Below are 21,677 nucleotides of genomic sequence, written 5' to 3' on the forward strand. Positions count from 1 at the left end.
TAGAAGCAACCAGGAGTAAAACAGCCTGCCCAACTGAGGTCACTCAGTGACTAAGTGGTAGACGCAGGATTTGAATCTGGGTCTAGAAACCTGTGCTTCTAATAATGATGCTTTGCTGCCTCATTGTATGGAAGCAAGAGTTATTTTCTCTTGATTTGAGCTTCAAGCCAACTCTTTATAGCATAAACATAAAAGCAAGGTCTGTGAAAGTACTTTGAAAGGGGACATGTTAAACAAACCCAGGATTATTTTGAGGACCTCGTTGGCCACCTGCCTCTACAGCGGCGTCCTGTGGTGGGGAGAAGGAGCTGGTTGACTGAGGCCCCTGTCCAAGGGAGTAGTTACATTCCTGGGCACGCAGCCGGAGGCTTTACCCCTGAAGGCTGTCAGGGCCCTCCTGGGCCACCAGATATTAGCAAGAAGTGCCATCAGAATGCATCAGCGTTGTTCAAATTGTGTGGTTATTTGTTTTCTTGTCAGGAGGGCCTCACATCAAAGTACAGTTTCAAGCCTTACACCTCATGGTCATGGCCCTGCCCGATGCCAACAGGGACACAGCCCAGGTATGTCACATTGTCCTCATGGTCTGTCGTTGAGTCTGGTTGATCAGAGGAAATGGCTTAGATGGAAAAATGAAAACTGAGATGACAACTTACCCACCAGCTGAGCCTTCCCACGTTCCCACCACCATTCTCCCGAGGAAGCCAGGAAAGAATGTTAAATCCTGGAATCTTCTTTGAACATTTCCCTTTCATTCATTCAGTGTATTCAGAGATATTGAGTGTCTACCATTGCAGAGGCCTGGGGTAGGGTTGGGAGTAGGGAGAAGCAGCAAAAATGGAAGACTTACATGGAGTAATGTCAGAGGTAAATGAGACCATTATGTAAGTTGGAAAATATAACATTGTTGGGCCTCAGCTGCTCACTTCAGTCTAGTGCCAAGATCTGAGCAGTGTCCTCGGGGAGGAAATTTGAAACCTCTGATTGAAGTGAAATTTCTGAAATATTCATGTCTTACCATTTATGAAGATAATTCAGTGTAAGGGAATGATCTCATCTCAGAGTCTTAGAGATCTCCTGATAGGATCTTGTCATTCTCCAGATTAAGAAAATTAAGCTCAGAGAACTTATTTCTCCGTTAATATATAATAGAACATTTGATAGAATTATATTCCATAGTTCTCCATCCCAAATACTCTCCTTTTATTTCAAATTCATTTCTTGGCTTTATGTGTATAAAAATCAAAGTTTCTCTTGCAGTTTTGATCATGATTCTATATACAATAGGAAATCTGTTGTAAGTACAGCGATTGCTTGGAATGAAGTTGTGGTGAGGATGTTTTGGAAAGAGCCCAGAATTTTGAGGCCAGTAAACATAATGCTGAAGACAAAGATGGTTCTTAGTACTAGTTCTTATCAAGACATTCAATTTGGGGAGAACCTTTCCTCCTGCACAGTGAAACTGTCTATGCCAATTATATTGTGTCTTCCACGCAGGAACGGTGATTGGCTAAGGCATAAGAATGTCTGTTTCTAATACAATTTGACAGTTTTTCAAAAGCTGGAAGTTTTATAGCTTTGGTTTTGGGGCTTTGTCTGAACAACGTTTTTTTTAATCCAAAACATATGAATCTAGACATCTGGGTCAAAATGTCATGTCTCCTTTCACATCACTGAGGATGTAGCAATTATCAGCAAATTCAGTACATTTCTAGTAGCAGTTCCTCTGTCTCTCTTCCATTCTAAATTGTGGCTGAAACGAAGATTAAAGCTAGCATGTTGTAGAGAGCATTGTGTCTGGCTCAAGAATCGGGCATCCTTGATTAAATCCTGGCTCTGCCATTTAATTAACTGATGCTGGGCAAAGCTACTCAGTCCCTCTCCACTTTAGTTTCCTCATCTGTAAAGAAAAAATAAGAATAATAGTACCTACCTCACAGAGTTTGGAATGATGATAAAATGAGTGGATGCATATAAAGTGCTAAGATTGTAACACCTGGCTCACTGTAAACCCTCAGATAAATGTTAGCTGTCGTTACTAGTATGTGCCGTCCATTTTCTCACTACAAATACTGTAGCAGAATTCAGACTTGGAGAACCAAAGAACATCTCCTTTAAGGATTTCAGTCCTCTAGGTGAACTTCAGAAAGTTCTGATAAGTATTTATGCTTTGGTGCTCAGCCAGACTTTTACTAACCTTTCTCATTTTTTTTAATGCTGAGAACAGCTGCATGTAGTCATTTCCCTTTGATCTGCTGAAGATTCCAAAATTGAAAAGCAGTAGAAAAATGACTCCCAAAAGTAAATTTTTTCAGTTTTTCAGTTAAGATTACATTTGGACTGAAGAATGAGATACTCATTTTGTTGTTGTTCTTCTTTTAATTTTTTTTTTACTTAATTTTTAAATTTTTTTGAGGTATCATTGAAATATTGTATTAGTTTCAGGTAGACAACATACTGTTTTGATATTTGTATATACTACAAAATCACTATAAATCTCATTATCCTCCATCACTATTAAAAATTATTTTTCTTGTGATGAGAACTTTTAAAATCTACTCTCTTAGCAGCTTTCAAATATGTGATATAGCATTATTGACCATAGTCACCGTGCTGTATTATATCCCCGTAACTTACTTATTTCATAACTTACTTATTTTAAAACTCATGTTTTTCTTAAATAGGTTTTCCTTTCCCAAGGAAACAGTAAATAGTTTTCAATAGTCATGCCTGAAATGAGTGTTTTTTAGAATTACTGTTCTTCCTTCACAAGTTGCATTTCATGTTTACTTGAGCTATAGTGTTTTCTCTCCCTAGCTTACTGTTTAACTTTAATATTTGTCAGATGCTCTTAAGGTAAAAAAATAAGAAAATGCAAACTATTATTTATAGAGACCCCAATATAATAAATTCCATAAAAATGGAGCTATTTTTATGAAACAGAGACTTGAATAAACCTTTCACAGTTCTCATTAGCACTTGTAAGCAATTAAAGGAGAAACATGATACATTGTACTCCTGACAGTTTTCTGGAGACACAGTGAACAGGTATAGAAATGAATGATGGTAATCAGTGATGCCTTTTCATAATTTACAATGACTAGTGTGACACAGTGCTGTTTCTTGTTAGGCCCTCATGACATTCTTCAATAAAGTCATTGCCAACGAATCAAAAAACCGAATGAGTATATGGAACATTTCTACTATAATGGCACCAAATCTTTTCTTCAGTAGAAGCAAACATTCTGACTGTGAAGAATTAGTCTTAGCGAACACTGCAGCCCACATCATCCGCCTAATGCTTAAGTACCAGGAAATTCTGTGGAAGGTGAGTAACAGTGTGTTGACTGGGATGTTCTCATGTCCACTAGCCCCCGGGAGACATAAAGGCTTAGACTAAGCAGGGTCCTTGTTGTAGGGAGAAATGGGAGGCAGTTATCCCAGATTGCCTGAAGCATCTTTATATATCTCTTCTGCTTCCAAACACATTTTCCTTTAAACAGGAATCCTGATAAATTTTTCTAATCTTTATGAAGACAGAACCACAATTTCTAGTTCCTGGTTCCAGGAAACTGGCCAGAACGAGTTAGTATAACTGAGGGCGACTCTACCAGGGGGGCTTAATTCGGGTGTTTTCCTTCTCGTCAAGCTGTGTTTCTTCTCCAGGTTCCAGCTTTCTTAATCACTCAAGTCAGAAGAATGAATGAAGCCACTATGCTGTTAAAGAAACAACTCCCAAGTGTCAAAAAGCTGCTAAGGAGGAAGACCATAGAACGAGGGGTAATAACTAACTAACTAAATGTGCAGATATCATGACTGCCCAGGCTCCTGGTGCTCAAAGGATGCACAAGGTAGCTTGTAATTTAGAACCCAAATTGTTGTATTCTCACAAAGTGTCAGTCTTGTGACTATAAACCTTGTGGAAATTGTGTTCATGGCAGAGGAGTGTGGTATTTCCATTTTGTTGAATTGTGTGCTTTTTCGTTGAAGTTTTTGAATTATCTCTTATCATGAAGATCATTTAATATTGTCTTAAGTACTAAAGGGTAAAATGATTTTCTTACAAATGCTGGAAGTCAACATTTTAGACTGTGAACTGGAGTTATGGGCAATCAAGTCGTCAGTATATCCAGTAAGTAGAGCTAGAGATTTCTTTAATGATTGGATACTAAAAGAACATCTAATCGTCAAGTCGTTTTGTGTAAAGTCATTGCATTTCAAAGAATTTCTGCCTTGACACAGCTGTTTGTGTGCAGGTGCATAATTGAAACAGGCTTTAGAAAAATTATCTTTATTGCTTTAATGTAATTTGATGATGATCGTGAGTGTCAGGCATAGTACTTGCCTTGAGGAGGATGCAGAGATACAGGAAACTCACTTTGTCCTTAAGGAAGCGTCTGTCTCGTGTGGTAGAGAAATGTACAGAAGAGCCATGAATATGCATTAAGTGTCAGACCTGTGCCAACCACGTGCCAGGGACGTGCAGAGGAGGAAGAAATGTGCTCCCATATGGGAAAGTGTGGTGACCTCATGGAGGAGGTGGCATTTAAGCTGTATCTTGAAGGATGGATAGCATTTTAAAGGGAAAAATGGGGGGAGGTTCACTCAGGGAAAGAAATAGTAAATCCCTAGGCAGTAAGGTGGAAGTATTGATAACTGATTTGTCACAATCAAGCCTTTCAGAAAGACCAGTGAAACGGGGGTTTTCAGCTGTTGTTACTTCCAGCTGTCTTTCTGTCCCTTCTCCCCACTCCTCCTGGGTCTCAGCCTGTCGCTGCTGCTGCACTTGACGCCCTCCAGCAGTTCCTCTTAGGTTCTGTTCTTGTTCTTCATTCTTTTTTCTTTCTGTTCCGAAGACTGGATAATCCCAATTGACCTATCTTCACATTTGCTGGGTTTTTTTTCTTCTGTCTCCTTAAATCTGCTGCTGAACCCTTCTAGTGGATTTTTCATTTCATTTGGACTTTTCAGCTCCATAATTTCTTTATGGTGTCTTTTTATAATTTATATCTCTTTACTGATATTCTCTGCCTGGTGAAATAACATCCTTATGGGTTTTTTTAGTTCTTTTTGAATTTTTTTTCTTTTTTTATTGAAGTATAGTCAGTTTACACTGTTGTGTCAGTTTCTGGTATACAGCGTAATGTTTCAGTCATACGTATACAGACATCTATTCCTTTTCATATTATTTTTCATTATAGGTTATTACAAGATATTGAACATAGTTCCTTGTACTATACGGTATAACCTTGTTTATATACTTTATATATAGTAGTTCGTATCTGTACATCTTGAACTCCTAATTTATCCCTTCCCACCCCTTTTCCTCCCTGGTAACCATAGGTTTATTTTCTATGTCTGTGAGTCTGTTTCTATAAATAAGTTCTTTGAGTCTTTTTTTTTAATTCCACATATTAGTGATATTCTTTAGTTCTTCAGACATGACTTCCATTACTTCTTTGAAAGTATCTGAAATAGCTGGCTTCAGGGCTTCTTAGCAAGGCCCGTGTCTAGGCCTCCTTAAGGAGTTTCTTTTGAAACTCTTGACACTCCTTTTCCCTGTGTATGGGCCATATTTCTTGCCATTTTTTGCATGTCTTATAATTTTTATTGAAGAACAGACATTTTGAATGTTACAATGGGGCAACTTTGGATTCTCCCCCCACCCTGCTGCTCGTTATACCTGTTGTTGATTTGTTAATGACGTCTCTGCTGAACTAATTTTGTTAAGTCTGTGTTCTTTGTTTTCTGTGGCTCCTGGAGTCTCTGTTCCATTAACCTAGTGGTTAGCTGATGTTTGCACAGACATTCTCTTAAATACTTGGAACCAAAAAAAGATGAGCTCTGTGTGTTTGTGTGCTGGACACACCTTCAGTATTTGGCCAGTAACTCTGCCTGAACCTTCAGTTTCTGTTTGGACAGAGCTTAAAGGTCACCCAGAGGTGAGAGCTGAAGTTCTTTTCAGATCTTTCCTGAACATGCGCACAGCCCTGGACATGCACATGGCCTTCTAGGTTCTCAGGAATATGTTGGAGCTTTTCAAAGACCTTATTCCCCAAAACATCTTGTTCTCTAGACTTGCCTCCCTAGCTTTTTAGTTAGTTTGTTGTTTTCCCCAGCTGTTACCCAGTGCATCAGGCAGCAGTGACTAACACATTTACCTATAAATGTTTTCAGCATTACACCACTTTAGTGTTGGTCAGGTTCCAAATGAGGCAAGATAAAAGCAAGCCTGTTGAGCCAGTCTTCCAGGGGACAAATAATTAGAATTCTTCGTGAATGAGGTCGATTCTGCTCCCTCCACTACCTCTACCAGGAATGCAGGCTTATTATTTTCAAGGCTATCACTGAGCTATGGAGCCAAGAAGGGAAAAGTGTAAGTTAAAATGCCACAAAATTCTTATCAACATCCAGCTGTTTTTCTTATTTAAGCACTCCCCTGGTTGCAACTTTTGGGTTAGTGCCCAGAGTTCTGAAAAGTTGATAACTGACATTTTTTTTTTATCAGTTTATTCATTGCTTGTAGGAAGGACAGACTTTTGGAGTCCTTACTCTGCCATGTTCATTCTGGAAAGTTTTAGTGGCCTAAGTGTGGAACTGAAGCAGAGGTCAGGTCATGCTTTGTGAGCCTGGGCAAATGGCAGTCTTCCTCTGAACCTCAGTTTGTTATATTTTCTAATTGGGAGAAAAAATAATGGTATCTATTTCACAGAGTTGTCATTAGCATCAGCTCATATAATGTGGGTGTAAAGCATTATGTAAATTGTATAATGCTATATGAATGTCAGTTGTTTTCGTGTTTTAATTGTAAACAGAACTCAGAATTTTAAAAGGCTCTAAGTACTGTGGAAGCAAGCACTTAAAGATGAAGAAATAGTCTTTTTTCGGTTCTGTCTGTTGTACTATACCATGTTTTTACTCTTGACTTTGATTGAAATAGACAGTGCATTGACAGGTTACAAAATTTAAAATATTGGAAAGGGAAAAACTATAGAATAAAAATTGGCCACCTCTGACTTCCCCTCCTGAAGACAAAAAATGTCACCAGTGACAGAGCACATGTGTGCAGGGGACCACGCAGGTACATATTTCCAGAGAGGCGCAGGACATACAGGCGGCTGTGAACATGTGGTCTTTTTCACATGAATGGAGACATGCCTGAAGCATTGTCCTGCATCTCCTTTACGACTCATGAAATCATGGTGATTATTCCGAATCAGTCCACAGCACAGCCTTCTTTGCTGCTTTTGCTTGGTATTCCACAGACACTCCAGACTTATTCAAGTATTCCCATATTGTTGAACAGTTAGATTTATGTCCATATTTTACTATTAAAATTTGAGCATCAATGAACAAGCTTGTACATATGTCATTTCTCACAGATGAAGTATATTTGTAGGATAAAGTTATAGATGTGGAATTGTTGAGCCAGAGTGCATATGTACTTTATAATTTGATAATATTGCCAAAATGTTTTCCATAAAGGTTGTACCAGTTTATGCTTCCAACAGCAACATATGCTTGTTCTGTCAACTTTAATCCTAAAGACTAAATGTGTTTTATTTAGGTTACAAGCCCCAAGACTTCAAAGGTACTACAAAAATCACCCTCTACAAGAAGAATGGTAAGAAAACGAATCATTTCCTTTCCTCCCTAATTATTAACAACCTACATAGTATTGTTTGGCTACATCCACCTTACATGTGTACGATTTTGGTCATGAGGCACCTTCAAACATGACATTCTCAATGTAGCACATGAAGGAATGATATAGGGGCTCAACTAACTGATAACTCCGAATTTGTGGTTAGGCATTCTGTACACAAGTGTCAGTACTGTAGAAAGTGAGAAGGAAAACGTGGTCATTATGATAACAGGCTCGACAATGTCAGGAGTGTGGAATTGGTCCTACGAGGCTTCTGGGGAGTTGGAAGCGGAGAGACGTGAGATGACCAACAGAATGTTTAGGAGTGCTCTCGGCTGCAGTGACCCGGGGGCTCCCTGCCCCTCCCAACCGCAGACCCTGCACATCCATTCCCTGGCATGCTCTCCTGGTTCTTGCTGGTGGTGGTAGTAGAAAAGTGCTAGGAGAATGAACCCTTTCAAACTAGTTTCCTAATGCTGCAGTGACAATACCCCAAACAGGGTGGATTAAAACATTAGAAACTTACTCTCTCACAGTCCTGGAGGCTAAAACTCCAAAATCAAGGTGTTGTCTTGGTTGGTTCCTTCTGAAGGCTGTGAAAGGAGGATGTGTTTCTGACATCATTCGTAGCTTTTGGCAATGGCAGGAATCCTCAGCCTTCCTTAGCTTATATATGTATCTCTCCAATCTCTGCCTCCATCTTTATATGGCATTCATCCTGTGTGTTTCCTCCTCTTTATAAGGATACCACTTAACATTGGATTAAGGGCCCACCGTACTCCAGTTTGACCTTATCTTAGCTAATTACATGTGCAGTGACCCTATTTCCAAATAAAGTCACACTCTGAGGTCCTGGGCTTAGAATTTCAACATATTTATTTGGTGGAGGGAACACAATTCAACCCATAACGTATTTCTTCTAAAGGATATATTGAGCCAATTCACATAAACCTTCTATATCAACAATGCCATGCTTTGAGAATGTGCAGATTCAAAATGATTACCTGGGGAGTAACCAGATCCTCAAATAGAAATTTATTTCTGTTCACGTCTAAATAGAGAATTAATTTTTAAAACATTCAGAATTTTGAAACAAAAGGAACTTTCCAATCAATTCTAATAAAACAACTTTTTGTTAATTAGACAGCACCATTCTTTGAGTATTTCATTTAGATGAAAGCTCTGAGGTCCTCAGGCCAATCAGAGCACATGAAAGCAGAGACACTCTCTTCCCCAACAGCTGTCCTCACTCTTCTCTTCAGTATTTCTAGCACACTTTGAGGGATCAAGTTTGGTGCCCATCTAGAATTCAGTTTGGAATGGCTGTTCTTTACTAGTAACTACAGAAAAAGGATACTTGAAAAACCATATTTTCAAATAGATCCTTAAAGTTTTCAGAAGGTTGATCTCCTTAAATTGAAATACAGATTTCTGCTTCAAGGAGGCTTGTTTAGGACATTGTTTAAGAAAAGACACTGATAGAAGCAATAGTTTTTTTGTCATAACCCGGTATTACTTCAATCACGATTTTAAGGGATTTTAGTAAAGTAATATAGTAAGCATGTAACAAAAGTAAAATCCCAGGTCAAGTTTAGTTATTAGTCATCTCTTGTTAAAAAGAAAAGGAGTGTTTCATTCTGGTTAAATACTGGTCACATTTACATGTTCCCCTAATTCAGAATGCCGCTGATTTTCATATCTCTTAAGTGCATTCATTGAGTGATACTCATCCGAGCTTGACAGAATGTGTGGAATTTTTCTTCATTGGCAGTCTGATGTGCCGGAAGGAGTCATAAGGGTCCACGCTCCGCTTCTCTCCAAGGTATCCATGGCCATTCAGCTCAACAGTCAAACCACAGCCAAGGATATCCTGGCAAAATTTCACTGTGAGAACAGGTGAGTAGAAGCGAATATAGGTCTCTGTTCAGGACAATGAGTTTTTTATCTGATGAGTAACTACAGGCATTTGAAAATATGATCTTTCAGAAAAATTAAAACTTGTTACTTTAGGGACTTTACCACTAGATGAAGAATCAAAGGTAGAGAAAGTTAAGTAGACCATAGAAGTATCAGTAACAAAAGATTTGTTTTCAAGGAATTTCTACAGTTGGGATTCTTAATAGGTATCTTCTGTCTTGGTGGCTTCACTTACTCAATGAGTTTTTTTTTTATTTAAATAAAAAATATAGCAAGTTAGTTTTATAGATATCTTGATAGATTTCCAGGAATATCATCATTCCAGGCTCCACTGGGCTTTAATTTAACTTGACTATATCAAGCAGAGTTTATATAGTTGAATGAACATCATAGCTGTTGGTTTCCCTAAAACATACTAGCCGTGAACCTGAGGATCAGAATGATGTTGACAGATAATATTTTTGCACATTTGCCTTGTCACCTGAAACAAGCATAAATCATGATAATTTTTGTCCAGGCGTGCTTATTCAAGGATAAAAATTTGCCTTGAGGTTTTTGAAAGATGAGAATCACTAGTTTAAATCTAGCCATTATAAAGCAGGTACAGTTTGAAGGTCTCTAGTAAAACTGATGGATACCCTATAAAAGAAATTTTCTGATCATATTGAAAAGGAGTAGCCATGTTGAGCGAAAAAAAAGCCAATTGCAGAAAGTTACATACTGCGAGACTCCATTTATGTAACATTTTTGAAATGACAAAGTTTTAGAAATGGAAAAGAGATGAGTGGTTGCCAGAGGTTGTGGAGGGGTGCTCATTGGAGAGGGAGATGGCTGTCGTTACAGAAGAGCAACATGAAAGACCCTTGTGGTTTGGAACTGATCAGAATCTTGACTTTGGTGGTGGATCAAAGAACCTCTAAAGTTTTGTTGAACTAACACACAAACAAGTACAAGTGAAATGGGAAATCTGATTAAGACGGGTAGATTCTATCAGTGTCCATATCCTGATTCTGGCATTATACTGTAGTTTTGCAAAATGTTACCATGTTACCACTGGGGAGAACTGGGCAGAAATTCTCTCTGTATTATGTCTTACACTACATGTGAATCTACAGTTATCTCAATATAAAATCCAGTTAAAGATAAAGCAGGAGTAGCCAATACGAGTAATCTACGATGTTAGATGCCAGGATGGTGATTTTCTGCAAGAGTGGATGGAATGGTGTCTAAGAAGGCATGACAGTGGCTTCTAAGAAGGTCCTGTGTTTTAGACGTGAGGCCTGGTTGCACATTATATTCACTTTGTGAAAAGTCTTTCAGTCATATGTTTATGATGTGTACACTTCACACACACACATACACACACAAACACACAAACATAAAAAAAAGAGTAGACAGAGGCCAACAGGAGCCCCCAATACGTATCCTCTCCACTGCTGGCCCTGACATCTAAGACACTGTTAATAGTTACCACTAGGCAGTAACAGAGAGACTTAAAATTCCATTGGAGAGATTTGGGCAATTACAAAACTCTCTACTCTCATGTAGGCCTTTTGTAGGAAAAAAACAAAGGTTCCAATAAAAATAGATCAGAATCAATGAGCATAGATAGACTCAAATCGTTTGTACCAACTGCAAAAGATCTTATCCTATCCATTCTCTTCACTGATTAGAACTGTGGCGTATTTCAGCTTAAAAGTTGTAAGTGGGCCCATTTTTGCCTGTTTCACTAGAGTTTTGTATCCCTCCTAGGACATCCCTCTTACAACTAAAATACCTTGAACATAACACAACAAAAAGCGTAGTCTCTGAAAGGCAGCAGGAAGCCTGCTGGCTGTCTCAGGACACCAGGTGAAGGGACTGGGTGCTGAGTTCCTGGGTTTCTCCTGTGTTATCCCAGGCAGGTTGTGAAGAAACCTCCAGCTTGGTACAGGCACAGACAAAAAAGAGCTCCAAGGAAAGCCTATCCCCCAGCCAGAGGACCTGGGAAAGGGTGGTCTAACCTCAAAAAACTCTGGCGGTACTTGCCCTACTCCAACTACACACCAACAGGAAAACACGCTAACCCCCTGGGGTTTCAGTGGGACCAGACGGTAACTGATCTACCATGCCCCACCCAACAGAACCAGAGGCAATCCAGTTTCCAAGCAGGTATGTCAGCAGCGTCCTGCCACAAACTGAGCCTCTATCTCCACCCAGCAGCAGTGAGACTTAACCAGGCAGTACATGGCAGACCAGGAACCACCAGGTTTCACCCCACCCTCAGTGTCCGTAGGGCCCAGTGGGGAACTGAGCTCACCCTACCCAGCAGCAACAAAGCAGTGTGATCTGCCCTCTGTTTCCCTGCTTCCTGGTGGCAGCAGAGCCCAGTGGTGATGGGTCTTACATTCCCAATGGGAGCAATGAGGCAGTGCCAGTCGGTGCCCCACATTCACTGGGCAGGTATCAGAGGGGCCCAGCAAAAAGCTGAAAATATGCAACCATCTATACAACACACAACTCATTTAGACGTGAGACCAGGAAAATCACAGCAGGAGTGCAAAGAGACAACAGATTATGCCAACAGTAAATTGAATCCAGTGTTAGAATTATCTGACAAGGATTTTACAACAGCCATCATAAAAAGATGTTTCAGCAAGTAGTGGCAAACTCTTTTGAAACAAATGAAAAAAATAGAAAATCTCAGAAAAGAAATAGAAGTTACAAAAAAGAACCAAATGGAAATTGTAGAACTGAAAGATTGACTGAATGAAAAAACCTCTCTGGATGGGCTCAGTAGTAAAGTGGAGACGGCAGAGTATAATCAGTAAACTCAGGGGCGTATCGATAGCATCATTTATTCTGAACAATGGAAAGGAAACAGACCAAAAACTTCTAAAAATGAATTCATGGGCTATAACAAGAGAGGCAGCATTCATACCATTGGAGTGTTGAACCTAGAGAAAACAGTGGGGCTGAACAAGTATTTGAGTAAGTAATGACTGAACACTTCCCCAGTTAGCAGAAGACACAAACCTACGTATTCGAGAAGCTAAATGAACCCAAATAGGGCAAACCAAAGAAAAACATGCTAAAACATTGTAATTAAACTTGGAATAATTAAAGACAAAGAAAAAACCCTGAAATCATTCAGAGAGAAGACATGCATCCCTGCCATTGTATTGCTGCTCAGCAGTAGAGATGCAGCAACCTTGGGGGAACCTCCATGGGTCTGTGCTGATTGGGGAAAAAAAGCCAATACAAAAAAGTTCCATACTGTGATTTCCATTTATATATTTCCATTTGTAAATGACAAGTTTATAGAAATGTAGAATCCAGGGATAAGAGGTGGAGGCTGAGGATGGGGGGGGGAGGTGGCTGTGAGAGGGAAGTGAGGAGTCTTGTGCAGAAGGAAGTGCTCAGTGCCGTGACTGAATCCATGTGGACCTTCTGGCTGTGATATCACATGAGGGTATTGCCAGATTTTACTACTGGGGAAACAGGATGTGTCTATATTTTCTTACAACCACATGAGAATCTACAGTTATCGCCAATAAAATGTTTAATCAAACAAAGAGCCCACATCCGTCTCCCTCAAGCAGAGAGCTGAAGACTTATCTTTTTGAAGTAACTAAGCTGAAAGTTATTGCTCAGGTGGGGCTCAGCCTTGGTCTTTCCAGACTATTCTGCCCCAGCGTCCTAGTCTGGGGTAGAAAATTAAAGTTGGGCGATTATTTTCTCTGACTTGCTTTCATTATACGGCAGAGACATGCAATGATGTCAACGTCAGACAGTTTTCAAAGCTCCAGGCAAACTTAGAAGTGTGACATGGGCCGAGGAGAGGCTCTCATTCAGGTTTTGGCAGATACAGAAATGAAACCTGACTTCTTCTGAACTGAGAGTAATGTGACCAATGACAGGACAGTGTGAAACACCATCTGCTCCTCGGCAGCCCTGATGTGCCAGTAATGGGGCCTCTCCTAAGTGGAGCTGACGGAGGTGGGTGGTGGAGCCCAGCATCTTCTGTCTTGGTTTGGAATAGTTCTGTCCTCTCTGTCTCGGATGCTTGTCTGTGTCACACCAAAAAAAAAAAAAAAAAAAAAAAAGTTCTTATTATCACTTCAGTCATAATAATGGTTTGTGGGGTGTATTTCACTCAAGGCAGAATGAATTGTTTGTTGCCATGTTATTTAATCCACTTCAGCTCATGGAAGAGGGTTGAAAGTATATTGCTTTCTTTTTTCAGTCATGGTTCATCAGAATACATTAAGATTCAGAACCAAAGGTTGTATGAAATTGGAGGTAATATAGGTAAGCATTCTTTAATAAATTTTACTCCTAAATTCTCTAATTACTGTAATGGAAATATGATGCTATTATTGTAGAAGTATATTTTGTAAATTTCTTAGATATAAAATCAAAATCACTGCTGTTTTTAAATCTCATACAAGAACAATAAGACTTTCCTAAAATATTTTCAAAATTTAAATGTAAATAGTTGCTGTGCATAGATTTGACTCTTTCTGAGTTAGTCTCTAGAACTAGAGATTCATGCAAAACGAAAGGCGAGCATCATGGAACTTTTCAGAGTCACGATACTTTGTTTAACTTCCCTGTTTCATTCTTAGCCCAAATTCATTCTTCCTATTTCCCTGATGGAATGAAAGGAAGAATCCCGTACGTGCATCCGTGTCCTTTTCTCCTTCTTGCACTCCTCACAGTCAGGATGCAGTATCCCTGCTCCTGCTTACGCCGGCGCCTCCCCCCACGTGACGAGGGCACGTCATCCTCCCACTGTCTCCTGTAGTCAGCTTTTCCCTCCCAACCACGTCATTTCTATTTGCATAAACATTTTTGTAATTTCTCACATCTTCGCAAAACTTTCTCTTGACCCCCTTCAAGTCTACTCCCATTTCTCTGCTCCACTTACAGCAAAAACTCCTTGAATCAGTTGTCTGTACTCCAGTTTCTTCCTCTCGTTCTCTCTTGAAGCCACTCCAGCCAAGCTTTACCCTTCAGCACTTCACCGAAGTTGCTCTTCTGTCGAGGTCACCAGAGAACTCTTCTGTTGTGAAATCCAGTGCAAATTCCTTCTGTTTTTATAACGGCCTGAGTTGATCTTTCCCTTCTTTGAGAAAACTCTCTCTTCACCTGGTTTCAAGGGCCACCTAAGCCTCCAGCTTTTCCCCCTACTTCACAGGCTGCTCCTTCTGAGTCTCCTTTGCCTGTTACTTCTCATCCTCCCAGCCTCTAAACACTAGAACTTCTGTCTACATTTACCTTCCTTTGTGAGCTTACTCCGTCCCGCTGCTCTAAATGCACCTGGATGCCATGCCTCTCAACTTAGTATTCAGACACCCCTGCAGACCCTGCCTGACCTTGTATATCCCGTCACCAGCACATTTTGCCCTGGGGCCTTCATATCTGCTCTGACTTTTGTCAGAATGCTTCCCTCCAGATGGTTCACTTCTCATTCCCTCAGCTCTGCCAGGTGTTTGTCGCTGTACCACTTCTCAGTGGGTCATTCCTGGACCGGACCTTTTCTCTGTGCCTTCCCAGCTTTCTTATTCTCTAATGTTGTCATCTCCAGATCTCTTGCCTGTAGGAGAAATGGAATGACCATTCCTAAAATGAACTTGATGTTAATCGCTAGTCCTGGCTAAGTTACTATCTGTAAAGCCATTTGAGGACAGGTATTATCATATAAATGATTATTGATGCTCGTTGTCATATAAATGAGTTGATACCTGAAACAAGTTCGGGCCACATTTTTCTAACTGATGTGGTGAGTCCAGGGAACAGTTTGCCTGTGGTTGGTATGTCTGTTTTTTCCACAGGGTCACGTGGGATTTATTTGAAATACTTCACAGTCAGAAACAAAGAAAAGAAGGAAGGAAGGAAGGCTGGGTTTGCTATGAAACTTTAAAATGTATCTACTTTTGGCTGAGAGAACTGTATTGCCTTGTTTGAGCCTTACAAATGCACACGTGCACACACAGACGTGTGCGCTCTTGAAAACATTCTCTGATTGTCTCTTTCTTTTAGGACAGCACTGCTTGGATCCAGATGCTTATATATTGGATATATATCACGCAAATCCACAAGCAGAATGGGTGATTAAACCCCAGCCAAGTGTTTGAAATACCCCCCAAAATGGCAGCCATCATCATGTTACATGCCAGGAAGTCCTACATTTGGCAGAGGAAAAATAAGACTGCTTTTGACATGTGTGTTCCTACAGCCCTCTTGGTGTCTCACAGTGTGAACTGTGAAAGAGGAGCTGGTTGACCATTTGAGCTGAAGCTTTCTCACGATGGTTCCTTGATAAGAGTGAAGGAAAGAAGAGGTGATCCTTCTAGAAGAAAGGCCAACATAGAATATGTAACTCTAATCATTTCTAATACTTTTGACTTCACAGCAGAAATGAACTTGGTCCTGTACCTGGGAACAGGAAACACTTCTTGGTAGCAAATGCTACCAAACACAAGAGGTGGAAAAGACTTTTTTATACTTATGTTTTATATATGTATACACACACACACACACACACATACATATATATAGACCTTTTTGAACAAGAATGCCAGAAATAACAAAAATTTCTGATCTAAAAAATAATTCAGATCTACTTTCCAAAGAGAATCCATTTCCAAAGTCACAATACAGTATTTATGTTCTGACTTGCTCCTGAGTTGGAGGTGGAGAGACTTCTGTGTAAAGAACACTGTATTGTTAGGTATGTTGTACTGTCATTCTGGTACAAATGAGCATTTCCCTGTCCTCGAGCACTGATGTGTTTAAAGCTCATTCTCTTACGAGCACAGGCCCCGCAGTTAAGGTTGGTTTGACGAAGGGTGTTCTTGTGCTCTCATAACCTTCGGTGTAGTCAGCAGTCACGGAGCCTCTGTCTTCTCGTCACGATCGTGGTGCTCGGTGAATAGCTTTCCATGTGCCAGACACAGATTTCCTTTCCTTATTAAACGTATCATTTTTATATTTCACAACTGTAGACAATCACTTCTGCAGCCCCAGTTTTAAAATGCAGAACTGCCTTTATCCAACTGCTCTTTATCCAACAGTGCTGAAAAATACTATTATATCCAGATATTCTATGCTGTAAAAACAGATTTTGTTTCTGTTCATCAATCATAGACTTGGCCAAGCACTGTGGATTAGCACCAGGCTTTAAAATCAGATGCATGTTTGGTGAGCTGAAAACTGTCTTGCTGTCAAGATCCTGCGGAGCCATTTTCCAGACCTTCAGTTGGTGAGAACGCACAATTCTCCATGCTTCTGACTGAGAGCAAATCTAAAATGTGCTGGGGCTCAGACAGCCCTGCCTTTCATCTGGAGGCTGCAATATAGTCCTTCCAGGGTTGGCTAGAAATGGGGGCAGAGGTCTTATACATCCCACGTGTGTGCTTTGGATTAGAATCTACAGATTGAGATTTTGATGAATTTCAGTTTTAATGAAACTTAATGCCCAGATGACTCTCTTGCAATTCAAACAATAGACAGAGTTGCTTACAAAGGCAGAAAACATTCTATCTGCTTACCAAGTCTCAAAACATAATGTGATAATGTAAGCCCATATTATAGAAGTCTTTTATATCCTCATTGTGCCTTGATATCTGTAAAGCCATTACTTATATTCAGCATGGAGATAATTGCATTTCTGTCCGTTAGATTTTGTTATGATTTTTATAGAAAACTCAAATACCTATTCATTTTATTTGTTTACTTGATAATTTTTATTTCATTTGCCCGAAAACCCATTAGAAGGTAAATGTGTTCTATTGGTTTATATTTATTCCTACATTTCATCAGTTCTCAATGCATGGCTAATTGATGGCATCTGAGTTTACGTAACAGACTTGAATGCACTGAAGTGATTAATGTTACTCCCGGAATAAGTCTGATATCTCATGACATTTCAAGCATTTTCCATCTGACACCAGGCATTTGAGGGTCTGAAAAAATGCTGTTCTCATTTTTGCAATTCATACAACAGAAGTAAACATTTTACTTCATGTGGTTGCTGAGATTCAAGACATAAGATAGCAGTAATTTATGTCCATATGCATTGAAGAAATTCTTCCAGTTAGCTACCTTATACTTCTGCATATATTAAAACAATGACTGATTTTTCTCATTGAGTTACCTGTCATTTAGAATAAATTCTGTTGTGTTTTGAAAATTCACAAATCTATCCATTTAATTTTTTATTTGGAAATTTTTACTTCATTTGACTGAAAATACATTAGGACTGATGCATAATTTCTGAAGGTTTTAAGATTTGCTCCACTGGGCATTAGTTTTAAGTAAATGGCTAATAGGTGACAGGTAAAAAACATTAAGTTTCTGAATTTCTTACCCACTCTTGGGTAGTTTTAGGTTGTCAGAGACTTAGCCCAGTCAATAACTTTAATCACTTCAAGGCATTCAAGGATGTGTGACAATTTTCTAGTAACTATATAATACGGAAGGCCATGTCAATACCAATATTACTGGATGGAATTTTTATTCTTAGTCATAGGGTTAACTAACTGATTAGGGAAGAGTTTACAGTAGACACACAAACTAATTTTTGTGTGGTTAAAGAAATTCTTTTCACTCATTTTATTCCTTTTTTTTAAACTAATTTTATTCTTAATGAATAAACAAATCTTTACAGTTAAAATTAAAAAATGCCCACTATCTAAGTATTGAAAAAACTAGTCTTTGCCTTATGAAGAGTTGTTTTTAAATAGTTGCAGTACTCTGCAAATATGAAAAATGTATCTGCAGACAAAAGAAGCTTGAGACCCTGGGCTTCTAAGTTCTGTTCTTCATGACTTCCCACCTCACCCCGTCCTAAGTGCTCCTGGTGTACAGTTAGGAAGATAATATCCAGAAAGGCATGAAAGACAGTTAACATTTTAGGCCCTTATGCAGAAAAAAGCCCCAGAACTGGCTCATTCTTACCCCATTTCTACAAAAGAAGACCCCATTGTTAAACAGCTCACTTAGGGATATGATTCTTGGAGTCATTGATCTTTGAACAAACTGGAATATTAATCTCTTTACAATGTGTATACAGTATAAACTACCTCACTTGTCTTTCTTGGGAAGAAAATTGACGGACGTTAACAATTTTCGTTACAAAATATTATTTAAGTCACTTTGGTTAGCTTTCAGTGTACATTTAATAATATACGTTTAATGATGTAAAGTATTTTTAGCAAAGGCTTTAAAACCAAAAATACCCTGTGACTGTGACGTGTGGTGTAGATGCTGAGAATCTAAGTCCCTTAGTCATCGTCGTGTGTGTTTAACTGTGTTGAGATGCAGGTTTTGAAAGGTCCGAATTAATTTCATCTCCTTTCACACATTTTCAGCTGTTTTCTCCACACTGCACTTGACTGAAAGTAGCAGGTTGGTGTCTTTTCTTCCTATCAAGCATATTTGAACTGTTTTGCATAAATGTATTGCACGTCTGAAAGGAATCTATATTATGGGACTGACTAGTTCCTGTTTTCTGACAGGCACTTTCAACCTTTTTTTTTTTTTATAAATACGTCACTTAATAAATAATGTGACATGGATTAAAATGTTTCTTTCAGGCATTTTTAACAGTTTCATACACACACACACACCTTAATTTTAAAATAACATTTTCTTTCAGGCATTTTCCAACTATTTTCTATAATTATGTGATTAGCTTGAAAAATTGTATATTGTCACTAGGATGACAGTTTTTTATGTTGTCTTCCATCTCAAAAGTGAATATTGATACTTTTGTCCATCAGTTTCATTGTTAAATATACTATGTATGTTGCATTTTATCCATAAAAATAAAGAAAAAAACTTAAAAAAAAGAAAATCATAAAAAACCAAGTGTTAAAATTACTAGAATTAATAAGTACATTTAACAAGGTCACAGGATCAAGGTCAATCACAAAATTAGTTGTGTTCTACATATTAGCTAAAGACAACCAGAAAACAAAATGATAAAAGCAATACCATTTATAATAGCATCAGCAAATATAAAATATCCAAAAGTAAATATAATGAAAAATGTGCGAGGCCTCCCTTATTACTGAACACCACAAAGAGTTCCAGGAGAAAGCAAACAGGAGCTAAAGAAATGGAAAGATAGTCCATGTTCATGCACTGGAAGAGTCAATGTTGTTAAGATGTGGATTCTTTCCAAATAGACCTATAGATGCAATGAAATTCCTATAATAATCACAGGAGTCTTTTTTTTTTAAAGAAATTGAAAAGCTGATTTTTAAATGTATATGAAAATTCACAGGACTTAGAATAGTCAAATTATATTGAGGAAAAATAAAGTTGGAAAACTTACCTTGTTTCAAGAATTATTACAGAGTGCAATAATCAACACAGTGCAGGATTGATTTTAAGATAAGCAGAAAGATTAATGGCACAGACTAGAGTTCAGAAATAGACATGCACATGTATAATCAGTTGATTTTTGACAAACAGCCCAGCAATCCAGTGAGGGAACGGAAAGTGTTTCAAAACACAGTGCTTTGTCTGTCCCTCACAGTCCAGAGGGCCTGGTGGTCTTTATCACTTCAGTCCAGGTAAGATGAGTAGGTGGTCTCTTTCTGAGGACCTCCTGCACCCTGCACAAACACAGCGTCATTCCAAAGGGTTCACTGTTCCCCTGGATGTAGCTCCTGGCCTTTGGCACAGAGACGGACACTGATAACCAAGCAGATGTGCCTTCCCTACCCTTTCTTTATTTTGGTGCATCTATTTAATGAATTTGGAAGCGTAACGGAAATCGTCACCACTCCTACAGTTTCTTTCCCTGCTCCTGGGAGGCACTTCCCCTGCGGCGTGGCTGATGCAGCTGTCATTCCTAGGCCCCCAGTTTGTCGCCTTGAGGGCACATCTGGGTTCTCTCTCCCTGTGGCTCTTGACTACGGAGCGTGTGCTCTCCTTGGCTGGCCATTCTGGAAGATTCTTATCCTGCCTGAGCCCAGTTTCAGTCTGTTCCACTAGATCAACTTGGAATCCTGCTGGCTGTAACAAGTGACGAAGTACATTATCTCATTTCCAAAGATTTCTGCAAAATAGGGTTTGACAGCAAAGCATACAAGCAGATGGAAAAGAATCTGTAGTTCCAGGGATACTGGGGGCTCCCACAGACATGCTGCTCTCATCGTCCCAGCAGTAGGTGACACCTTTTCTGACAATCCAGACAGAAATGGGGGGGGGGGCACTCGCCAAAGATTCATCTAAGTTTTATCAACTAACAATCACATGTGGACTCTTACAGATTGTCATCTTATTTATGAACTTTCATGTTGTAACAATTCATTCTCAGCTGTTGCTCTGCATTTGTATAACATGTTTATCACTGCACAGCAGTGACTTTGCTACAGTTCTCAGCACCATGTCCTGAGGTAACAGATTGGGAACAGGACTGTCTACCATGTAGCACTCACTATGTCACAGTACAACAGGACAGGAAAACTTGGCCGCAGAAGGAAAGAACTGATAAATTGGATCCATCACATTTTAAGATTTCTGCTCAGCAAATACACCATCAAGCCAATGAAAAGACAAGCCACAGGTTTTTATCTCAACAAACTGTTCAAGTGCTAAGTTAGCACTTCATTGATATTTGTTGATAAATGTTCAACATTGAGTCACTTACCACTCCTAAATATCATGAATTGTGTTAGAGACAGCTGCATAGACTGAGCAAATGCAGAGTTAATGCCTTATCCTAGAAGATCTAATTGCTGGGCCCTGTCCTCCAGATCAAAGAAGCCATCTTTGTTTTCAAGGAGCTTTGACACAAAATGAAGTTATACAGGTCCCTCCAGTGATATTTCTGGGGGCCTATTCAAGAGATTGACAAGCAATAAAAAGGCCTAAGAAAACGGTGACTCGATACAACTGTCATCCTCTGCTCCTTTCATTTGAAATGTGGGTGATTGCCACCTCCTGGCAACCTTTCTTCTTCAAGGACACATTTCCCCTCTAGGAGCTTTGGAGAAAGCAACCACCCTGCTTTGTAATGTCAGGATAAAATGAATCAACCAAAGTTAATATTGCAAGGAAATTGGAAGTACAACTACAACTGGGAAATGAAGATTTAGTGAGAAGTGTAACACACTGG

The 21,677-nt window shown here is 39.2% G+C and overlaps 1 protein-coding gene across 10 annotated transcripts in view; it reads left to right on the plus strand.

Annotated features, from left to right (window-relative positions):
- The window catches only part of ARHGAP28 (Rho GTPase activating protein 28), a 167,633-nt gene extending 148,230 nt beyond the window's left edge, over positions 1-19,403 (plus strand). For 9 of the 10 annotated variants that reach the window (XM_072949228.1, XM_072949233.1, XM_006213611.4 and 6 more), the window contains 7 exons: positions 481-563; positions 3,131-3,328; positions 3,667-3,780; positions 7,568-7,624; positions 9,417-9,541; positions 13,788-13,852; positions 15,587-19,403. In XM_072949228.1, coding sequence (XP_072805329.1) covers positions 481-563; positions 3,131-3,328; positions 3,667-3,780; positions 7,568-7,624; positions 9,417-9,541; positions 13,788-13,852; positions 15,587-15,681 — 737 coding nt within the window. In that variant the 3' untranslated portion in view covers positions 15,682-19,403. The other variant, XM_072949227.1, reaches the window with a different exon arrangement.
- Positions 19,404-21,677: the final 2,274 nt, after the last annotated feature.

The sequence above is a fragment of the Vicugna pacos genome, chromosome 24 (assembly GCF_048564905.1).
Source record: "Vicugna pacos chromosome 24, VicPac4, whole genome shotgun sequence".
In the NCBI taxonomy this organism is placed as follows: Eukaryota; Metazoa; Chordata; class Mammalia; order Artiodactyla; family Camelidae; genus Vicugna; species Vicugna pacos.